General features: G+C 41.5%; 2 protein-coding genes and 1 long non-coding RNA gene across 4 annotated transcripts; 1 reads left to right on the top strand and 2 right to left on the bottom strand.

The window, feature by feature from the left end:
- Position 1: 1 nt before the first annotated feature.
- On the bottom strand, positions 2–2,376 carry armc1l (armadillo repeat containing 1, like). Its single transcript, XM_079180390.1, has 7 exons — positions 2,344–2,376; positions 1,805–1,957; positions 1,550–1,641; positions 1,195–1,369; positions 964–1,080; positions 725–799; positions 2–639 (listed from the first exon to the last, which is right to left on the bottom strand). Exons 2-7 carry the CDS (start codon positions 1,955–1,957, stop codon positions 445–447), a joined length of 807 nt encoding a protein of 268 aa, XP_079036516.1. The 5' UTR covers positions 2,344–2,376; the 3' UTR covers positions 2–444.
- Positions 2,377–2,528: 152 nt separating this feature from the next.
- On the top strand, positions 2,529–6,407 carry mtfr2 (mitochondrial fission regulator 2). Its single transcript, XM_079180399.1, has 8 exons — positions 2,529–2,659; positions 3,409–3,605; positions 3,780–3,884; positions 4,265–4,389; positions 4,860–5,062; positions 5,169–5,469; positions 5,581–5,764; positions 5,842–6,407. The coding sequence occupies exons 2-8, from the start codon at positions 3,534–3,536 to the stop codon at positions 5,884–5,886; spliced, it is 1,035 nt and encodes a 344-aa protein (XP_079036525.1). The 5' UTR covers positions 2,529–2,659; positions 3,409–3,533; the 3' UTR covers positions 5,887–6,407.
- Positions 6,408–7,105: 698 nt separating this feature from the next.
- Positions 7,106–9,526, bottom strand: LOC306711606. Of its 2 annotated transcripts, XR_013767527.1 has the most exons (5): positions 9,470–9,522; positions 8,882–8,968; positions 8,482–8,516; positions 8,213–8,323; positions 7,106–7,996 (listed from the first exon to the last, which is right to left on the bottom strand). It is a non-coding gene; the product is annotated as an uncharacterized lncRNA (long non-coding RNA). The 2 variants fall into 2 exon arrangements; XR_013767526.1 differs by lacking the exon at positions 8,882–8,968 and having other exon boundaries at positions 9,470–9,526.
- Between the last annotated feature and the right edge of the window lie 906 nt (positions 9,527–10,432).

Raw genomic sequence — 10,432 nt, 5'->3', positions numbered from 1 at the left:
AAACATGGAATACTTCGTAGATTTATTTCAGCAGAAACCAAAACAACTACCAACAAACAGCAGGATATACAGAACACAATCTTCTAACTGCACAGACAGCGACAGTCATGAATTTTTTTATACACGTGAGAGAAAGTGGACAGTTTGACCGAGATTAAGAAAATATGTACATCAAGTGGATAGAAAAGAAAAATGTATGTTCAGAGACAAAAGATATTTTTCAAGTGCGTCTCCATTCAACTAAGGAACCCACTTCTGCACATGTTGATAACTTGTAGTTTTTCACAAGAACTGATGTCAAGTTGGTGAAGTTGACCATGCACACAAAGCCAGGATGTTGGCGTGTGGTGTGCCAACATCCAGTAATGTCCACTTCTGTAACATACAGAGCAGTTGTAGTCTTTTAGCACAACTTTGCGTCACTGGATCGCAGGGAATCAAACCTCACCAGTAGAACGTTTTGGTGAGGAAACTGGCGGCAGAGCCGAGCCAGCTTCCACTGGAATCTCCCTTCGCTGTGGTGCGGGAAATGGCTCGGTCGACCTCCCTCTCTGGGCTCTCCTCTTCTTCTGGGAGGTAGTCTGGTAGAGGGGAGTTTTGCTGCACCTCCACACCAGACTGGTTCAGAAGGATAAAAACCTGAAGAAAACGATCCTTGGTTTATTCTCCCCTGGATACTCAAATAGTGCGCCGTCAAAATGTGTGCTCTATGACCCCCGCTCACCTCTTCTCCTGCCTCATTCTTAACCACCTGCTGAGCTGACAACACCTTAGTGGCAGCAATGGCGGACGCCAGACTCTGGAAATTATAAACACCAGGGAAGGAGGTGACAGGAATTAATAGACATCAGCCAAAGATCAGAAGCGGATTTGATAATACAACAATACTAATGTTGAATATAACTACAGGGATTTTAACAGGCCAGTTTCTTCCTAAGCAGACGCTGATAGAACATGTTGTACCTCAGTGGGCAGGTCAGAACGGATGCGGACCGTGCATCTCTTGGAAGCCATCTGGAAGGTGAAGCTGATCACTCCTTTGACCTTTAGAAGAGCCTCCTCACACAAGCCTCGCTGGTCCTTGATACGAGAGGGAGACCGTTAGTTAACATTAGTAACTTGCTGGCAATAATAATAAGTATAGTTGTTGTCATGCATAGGAGTGTGTGTGTGTTTGTCAGTTAGCCCACTCACAGTGCTGTCCAGCCCCTGGATGTGAAGAGTGACAGACTTGGCCTTCTTGTGGGAGGAGTTGATAAAGAACTGGGATTTCTTTATACTCTCCCTCTCAGGTATGCGTCGCACAGGTGCACTCAGAATGCCAAACAACTCCTGGGCCAAGGCAGTGATGTCAACAGACAGGCCCTCCCTATATGGAGAGACATTATATTTAATGTAGCTTGGTTACAAAACCCTGAATTGCCATCCACATATTTGGGTCCAAGTGCTATTACATGAAATACTAAATGCATATGAGAAAAAAAGTTAAATCTTATTGGAAATTGCAAGTAGAAAAACACATTCGAGCTGCCAAAAAACATCTCCTCACCTTCCAATGAGATTCTCCAGGCTCACCATCATACCCAGTTCATTCTTCATGGTGGATATGTTGGGGGTCAACTCGGCTAAGTAGCGCAGGGTCTGAGGACAAAAGACGGATTCAAATAAGCAGTACATTGATCCACTCAGCGACCCTACGTGTTCAAATGTGCCTCTGGTAAACATAGGCATAAAACACTGGTCTGGTGCCTTTAATGTGTATTCAGCAGGAGGATGCAGGACGAGTTCAGCCTCCATCACCCACCTGGACGGTTGCAAACAGCACGTCTGGATTCTGGTGGTCCAGGAAGAGAACCAGCCCGGGGAGACAGCCCTCATCCTGGACGATCACCTCTCGGTTCTGCGGCTCGGAAGCCAGGTCCCGCAGCTGACTCACTACCGACAGTGCGTCCATCATCTGAAACGGAGAATGGTATTAAAGGGTAACGTCAATTAAACTCGGTGCCGTGATGAACGTTGAACTAAGTTAGGAAAAAGTAAGTCAACGTTATGACTGGATGATTTTAGATAACGTGACGGTTACTGATGTGTGTTTAAACTAGGAAGCTCAAGGTAAGAAGCTAGCGTTAGTCGCGAGCGTTAACGTTGTGGCTAGCTAAAGATGCTAACGTTAGCTACTTTTGAAGCGTGAAGAAGCGGACCAACGTACGAAAAACACATTATTTTGTTCCGTTGCACCGTTTGAACACAGAATTATACGATTCCCACAACAAATAATAATATAAACACCCTTAACGTACGATGAATGTGGTAAAAATTAAGTTTTTTGTGATGTTTTCTTACCCGGGAGAAGAAGCAGCTCGTGTACAAAAATACAAATTTGGTGCTGGGCTTCCGTGACACACAATTGGTCGACCAGCCGTTGCCTCCGCTGCACGATCGCCTTCTCCTATTGGCTGTTCATATTACTTCTGTATCTACAGCCAATCAGAGGAGTCGATGCTGCTGCAGCTTTATTTGACTTCACACAGACTTGCTTCCCGGACTCGTGAGCTAAGTTCTTGGTGTTTACCTGCAGTCACAGTTTATATTATCGGTTACTATGAAGATATCGGACAAATATAGCTTCCAATGCACGTTTTGACAAGAAAAGTCCACAGTAAGTACGCACATATTTCAGTTTATCCCGTATGTTTTCCTGGTGTGGCGGTTTAGTTATGATGAGCCACGCAGCTCCACAGAAGGAAATACTGCGGTGCGGTGCGAGCTGACTGCATTGCCCCCAGCAGGTTACTCTTCTAAGGGTAAAGCTAAAATCCACTCTGGACCTTCGCTTGTGCTGATCCAACACGATTTGTTCCCCCAAGTCAGCATCCAACGGTAGACTCGAGGATTTAAAGTTTGTAATATGACATCCAAAAAAAGGGTTTATTTGAATTCTCTCAGCCATTCTGTATTATAAACTGTCTATCATAAACGTGCACATTTGTTTTTGGTAGGTTTTCTTTTATAGTGTAAATTACTGGCTTTTCAAGATTAACCTATTTCACTCTAGAGCAGTAAAGGTAACAGTTAAGGTCATTTGTATAGCACCTAAGGGTTTAAATAGGAGCCAAGTATACATTTAGATATTAAAGAAACAAAGGGTCAAATTATAATTAACACTACAATAATATATTAAAATAAAGAAAATGTCCCAAAACACTACTCAGTTATTTATAGTAGTACTGTTTTAGAGAGGCCTCTAAAGACAACATTACAGTAGTGGAGCCGACTAAAGTTCTTTTAAAGTCTAGCTGAGATATATTAACTCTTAACTTCTTGCATTAGGTTCATGTTGTAATTGTCTTCTTCATGTTAGAATTCACGTCCTGACTTTGCTGCGTTGTCTGTTTTGTCTCGTTTCAGGTGTAAAGTATGTGACTTGGTGCCGTCCACTCTGCGTTGGCCTCTTACTAAGTTAGTCAGCAGAAAGAGGATCTTTGCAGTCATCAGCTGGTGCATTAAAAAAAAAAAAAAAAAAAGTCCTTCCAATGTCTTTAGTAGAGGATATTACGGATGTGCTGCGCGTCGTCCTGGAGTATTTTGGAGTGGCTCCAGACATGGTGAGTCCAACGACACGCTGCTACAGGGATGTCTAGGGATATCATGGGGCTTAATATTTGCTTTTATCGGTGCCAAGTATCAGCAGCAGTGTCACCTTGCCCCCTAAAAGTTAACTGACTGAGCGAAGTTGGAAGACTATCAATTTTCAACCAAGATTGTTTTTGTGCTTGTAGCTGGTTCCAGTGTGGGACAGTCAGCTGTGCGGCCAGTATCGCAGCGTTGTGCGGATGATTGGGACCAACCTCCCTCTGATGCCTACACCACGCGTCCACTTTCAGGTACCGTCCTACTTTCTGACAGACTGAAGATGATCTGGAACCATACGTTTGTCTTTGCCTCTTCAAATTCAACACAGCCACACAAGTGGAACTATGTGCGTTTTGTTAAGACTTGCTTATAACCATGCTAATAAAGAAACATTTGTGACCTGATTTTAAATGATACATTTGTCACATAGTACTTCCTAAGAAGAAGCAACACTGTATCCTAAGCTGAGCTAAAGTGCTTGTTTGTTTTAACACGACACACACACACACACCAAAGACATTCACTCATTTTACAGTGGTGCACCTTCCTTCCAAGTTTAAACCATTTTCTGTTATTTCTTTTCTCTCATGTAGTCAGGGTCAAAGTGTGTAAATCTTCGTTTGGTCCTTAGGTCCCTCTGCTCAGCTATGGGCCCAACGGTTACGACGACAACCCTGTGGAGACACCGGCCATCCCCTCGTTCGCTGACGTCATGTGGGTGTTTGAGGATGAGGGGGAGAGCTTTGCCAAGACCAGGTAAGGACACAATACAAACACACGGTCAGGTTAATTCTGGCCACTGCAAGTTTACAGAAAACAAAACCATGTTGGTTGTTCATTAGACAAAATATTTTGTCCTTTTATATTGGCAAAATGGTGGATTTCATAAAATGTAATAGGTACACTGTATCGCTAGAAAGAAGAGACTCTTTTCTCAGTGAGTACACTGATCTCCATAAAGGAAAGCACTAAATTGGACATAATCTTTGTGGAGTACAGAGACAAACTGTCTTACTGTACACAATATAGTTTGATGGTTAACTAAAATGGGGTGAAATGTCCCATAAAGTGTTCCAAAGTATCTTTGAAATTGTCACTATCTCCTTCATTTACATGCAATTCATCTTCGAAATGCATTACCTGCATGGATTTATGAAAACACACTTGATTAGTTTGTTTCGGTTGTGAAAATATTAAATATTGAAACTGATATATGGTCTCAATAGGAACCGTTTACCTCCGAAGAAGAAGAAGGGAAATACTGTAAATCGGGACGTGGTGAGATTCCCAGGACTGGCCAAAAATAAAGCCCAGCCGGGAGGCAGATCGGCCGGTCCAGACGCTCTGAAGAAGATCACAGCGCTGGAGAGCGAGCTGCTCAAACTACGAGCTCAGATAGCCATGATCGTTACGGCCGCTCCAGCCTCAGGTGCACACTCTTTGTATCTTGTCTCGACATCTTTTCGCGAGATACGCAAAAATGTCAAGTCAAGCGATTTTAACAACCATTCTGTGCTCTTTCAACGTCTCGTTAGGTCGGACGGAGTCCTTGAATACCCCGGGCTCGCCTTTGATGTCTTCTACCCTTCCGCGAGATCTCACCTCCACGCCTCGCTGTGCGGCTCCCCCGCCACCACCACCACCTCCTCCTCCTCCCTGCCTTGACTCCCTCGCTGAGACTCCGTCCATATTAGAGCTGATCCGCCAGCGCAGGACGAACGGCAACAACCTTGACAAGGCTCAGCTCAAGCCCCGGGACTCGCAAGCAAAAGGGTTCCCATCCATGCTGGATGTTCTCAAGGACTTAAATCAAGTGAAATTGCGCTCAGTCGAGAGGTAGGCATTTGTTTTTTTGAGTTTTGCGCTCGGCAGCTCCCGTTACCACAGTCTTGTTAAGGGAGGAGTGAGCGGAGGGGCTTCGACATTTTTCCCTTCTTTTCTCTGTAGGTCACCGGGGGGGAGACCAGTCGGAAGGAGGTGCAGTAAGGGAGGCGCAGCATCACTTAACGACCCAGCGGCTCTCATCGCTCAAGCGCTAAAGAGAAAGTTCGCCCAGCATCGCCACAACAGCTCCTCTGACAAAGAGAACTCACTAGAACTCTCACCGTTCGGCAGTCCAGAAACACCCACGGTTTGTTTTCCCCAGAGACACACACACACACACACCTCTGTCAGCTGGTCTGATCTAATCTGAAGCCTCTGTTTCAGGTTCCTCTCCATACTAGACGCAGTCAGGGGCGCCTCCACCTCTGAGTCTGCTGATCTGACCCCAAAGTGTCAAAAGTCAGACACCCCATCAGCCAATGACCGCTCCCACAGATGTGCCTCTCAGACGAATTACTACTGCAGCTGCTGACTTACGTTTCATTTTTATTTCTGTTTTGTCTTTTCTTTTGTTCTTGTAAGAGTGTTTGTCTCACAATGAACAAAGTGCTTGTGTCTGTTACGTGTCTCATTGTTGGGATGCTTGAATGTGTGTTTGTGTTTCAGCGATTTGCTGTGAACAAGGAATTTGGTACAGTTTTGTTTTTGTACAGTGGAGTCTTATGTTCCCGGTGTTATTCATACATTGATGAGATCTTTTTAAATGTAATAATGTATTAAAAGCAGGTGTGCACTTTAGCCTGTAGCCATCCTGCTTAAAGTCACTTTGTGAGGCCTTATAATTCTTACCTCAACCAAGTGAAATGAACAATGGGTATTGAGATTCTTGCAGCTCTAAACTATGCAACTGCTGTTTCAGGTTTTGTTATTATTATATATTAAAGTGTTAAAGTGCACTGATCCATTTTGTTGCCGTTCTTCTTTTCATGTTCTCCACCAATTCAGTATATTTCCAAACCCAGTTTGTATTTGTAGCTATTTTGAACATAGCTATGATTTAGATCACTGTGACCTCACAAAAAAATGTTTTTTGGTCATAACCTCAAGACGATGTCACACAAATGTCTAAAATGATGAAGTGAGGACATTTTGGACAGACGTGGATGTGAACTTGACCGTTTGGTGAAGGCTCACAACGAACGGTAAATGTAGTTGAACCGTGACAGCTGACCTTTGCGTCTTGCTTCAAATGAGCTGCTGCCGTTCACTGCGTACTAAAAGGTAAGTAAATGGCTTCTGACTTGGAGAGAAAATGACCTTAAATATCCTATATTATATAGAAACATAGTTTATATTTATTTAATAATTCAAGTTTATCTTACTAACAGTTCTTTATCATAATCTTACCTGAGCTGCTGCTGTTCACTCTGGATGACGTAGTGAGCAAGAATAGGTTTTAACATAATCCAGAGAAAGTAATGTGTATCATTGTGTAAACTTGTATATCTTTAAAAATAAGTATCCTATCTTACAAACCATTATTTCTTGTTGTCCACTCTCGAGTTACTCTTAACACCTGAGCTGCCGCTGAACACTTTGAATGAAGAGGTGAGTACTGCATAAGTTAATCATAATCTGCACTGGTACATCATGTTTATCCTTTATTTTACACAAAGAGCACAACCAATTGAAAAACCTACGGTAGGTTTATCAAAGAGTTTCATTTACACAACAAGGCAATTCAAATTGCTTCACATAAAACCATTAGCTGCATCAAAACATAAAGAAGGAAAAGTAGATTTAATAAAGTCATTAATAAAATTTGTAGAGCAGTTTAAGAAATAGAATACACTAGTAAAGTGCAGGTATACTTTTTTTTAGTGAAAATAAAATGAAACTTAAAGCTTTAAACTTTAAAGAAAGTTTAGTGAGGATGCTGTTTTTGAATCATTTACATTTTTCTAATGTCAGCACATAATCACACCCGTTGTCAGAAATGACCCCGTCTGGTTTGACTATTTATAAAGCATAAAGTATAAATTATCACCCACCTATGTGTTTCAACTTTATTCTTTATGTCAGGTACTTTGTTTTTTGTTGACTACCTAAATAGTCCTTTAAATAAAACAATAATATAATAATATAAATTATACAAATAATAAAACATAGCTATACTATATAATATGTTCACATTTTGGTTAGCCAAAGAATAATAGCTGCCTCAAATCTTAGAAATGTCAATATTCACATTCCCACATCAGTCACACATCATTGTGTGTAAAAATAAGTTGCATGGCTATAAACCCTGAAATAGTGGTATATTACTGTATATTACTTGGCCAGGTCTCTTTTGAAAAAGACATTTTTAATCTCAATGAGACTCTCCTGGTTAAATAAAGGTTAAATAAAAAATAAAATTACAAAGAACCTGCTAGTCAAAAAGGCACATTTCAGCTTAAATACAAATTTCAGCTTAATCTCTGAATTGTAGGTGCCTCCTTCTCCTCTTCCTCTTCTTCCTCCTCCGGTGAGAATGTGACTGTGAGAAAAACAAAAGAAAAGTGGAGTGTCTTTAGACCATTAAATCTTATAATGTTATTCAGTTATATTTAATAAGAGTGAACATCTGATGAAATAAAGCTAAACATATTTCAGAACGCACAAACACTCTCTGAGCTTCTTGTAGCTCAACGTCCTTTGCTCTCCTTTTGAAGAGGACAATATTTGGGGAAAAGGTCTGTCAAGGAAAATTTACTTTGATTGAGAGGAGATCCACGATCCTTTGCATCAGTTTGAGTCTGGAGGATCCCACTCCATGGCAGTTTCCTCATCCTCATGATGGGGGGATTGGAAAGGTCTCACAGAACTACAACGCAACAGTTGCACAGAGAGACGTAGAAGTAAATGAGATAGATTAGTGGCATGTTAGTGGATCGTGCCCACACAAACTTTAAATTCAGGGTGACATTAAAGTAAGACATCGCTGTGTAAAGTAAAGTGGATATGTCTTTAAACTACATTAACCTGTGAGGTCCATGTCCAGCACCAGAAGCAGCCCCCTAGCCACGCAAAGAGAAAAAAAGAATACATAAATCCAACTACAGCAAAAATAGATTCATGAGTTAAGAAAAACGTCATTCAATGTACGCTTAAAAAGTAACACTAACACGCTTCCTCAACAATTACTTGTTGCCACAACGTTCAATCTGAAATGTCATCAAAAATGAAATTCATTGTTACTTCCCCACACGGTTAAATGCATTTCTAAATACATTTCCACTGTTGGCTAGGCTAACACTGCTAATGTTGCTACCATACACGACTCATTCAGTTTACCACGGCTTCTGCTACTTCTTACGCAGCACTAGTCCTCCCAAATCCAGTACATATCATATCACTTCAAACTAAATAGTATAAACCTTACTTGTTGATAAGGAATGCGAAATGTCTTATCGTCGTATATGACTACACCAGGAAGTCCATCTGCATTATCTACGCATTCAATTGGTACCTGCAATATCATCAAAAAATGTATTACGAAAAGTGTTCCCAAGTTCCTTTTACTTAAAAGTAAATAGTAAATAGCTTGCGTTAGTGACGCATTTTTGTATATGTTATTACAACTCACGGAGAGGAGGGCCTCGTTCTGTGAAGCCATTTTTCTCAAATGGTGTACATTTTGGCGCCAGCCCACGTCATCACATTTTTATTTACGCAACATTGTATGAATTTAGCGGCCACCGTAGCACACTGGGTTTAAAGGGTTGTAGGGTTATTTAGAAAATACCACTCGCAGTAAAACAATATCAGTACCTCTCTCCCTCTATAACAAAATATCAAAATTAATTGGTGTTGACAGCACTTTTTACACAGCCCTCCAAAATCCCAAATAAGTCCATTTGGACTTCTCTTTCTAACATTTTGTTCACAAGAGTTCTAAGGGAACTCTCTGTCGGACAACCTACTATATATTTCTTTGTCTGTAAATTGATTTTGCCAAAGCAGAACATACCTTTTTTTTTTGATCCTTACAAAATCTTGACCTTTCCTCCGTTCATGTTGTCTGCTTTGGTCCTCTGTTTCAGATAAGTACTGTCTCGTGGTCATGATTCACACCACTGGAACTTCCCTCCCTAAATAGAGGATAAGGAATAGTAATTACATGCACTTCTGCAAGTACTTCTATTTCACAATACAAATAAATTCAACGTCAGCAAATCTCTGTTTTAGTTCCCAATAATCCTTCTACAGTGGCCATGAGAGCTTAACGCACTGCTACTTAAAGGGGCTAAAATCAAAATTCATATCAATTCTATCGATTCCTCACGGCTCTCAACATGGCAACGGCTAAACAGTGTTTAACGGTGGGCGCTACGCTTCTTAGACGACTGCTTATCAGCCGTAACGACGTCAGCAGCTGTATGAGCGCAGTGTGGAGGCCAAAGGAGCTAACCAGTGGGGCACGCTCACATGCACTGACATGCACGCACATGCACTAAAGGCAAGCGCAGCAGGCTTGGTAAACAAAGAGAAGCTCAGATTACAACACACACACACAGCGTGTGTGCGTGTGTGTGCTGCGTGTTCAGGCAACTAAAACTACTTGGTCAAGGTTAAAAAAAAGATTGCCTTTCAACGAAATCACACAACAACATGTCTAAGGGTCCTTTGTTAAAGTCACACTTTTTGTCCACAGTGAACTTCATCAGGGTACAACCTTGAGAACTGGAGGCAAAAGCTTTGTATCTGAACTAGTACAAGTTACTGTAACTCCACACTTTGTGTTCAAATGTAGTTCAAATTGAGCAAATGCCTTTATGTTCATCGGATAATTATCAATCACGCTTTTTCTCCAAGATGCGAGTCAGACAAATATGATGATCAGCTGACTGTGTTAGTGGTCTAAAAAGCTCAGCTGGTTGCAGATTCCTCCTTTTGCTTTACAGAAAGTTCTAAAAATGGGAAGGCGGCCATT

The sequence above is a fragment of the Pholis gunnellus genome (genome assembly GCF_910591455.1).
Source record: "Pholis gunnellus genome assembly, chromosome: 19".
Taxonomy (NCBI): Eukaryota; Metazoa; Chordata; class Actinopteri; order Perciformes; family Pholidae; genus Pholis; species Pholis gunnellus.
This window is presented reverse-complemented; position numbering and strand designations above follow the sequence as displayed.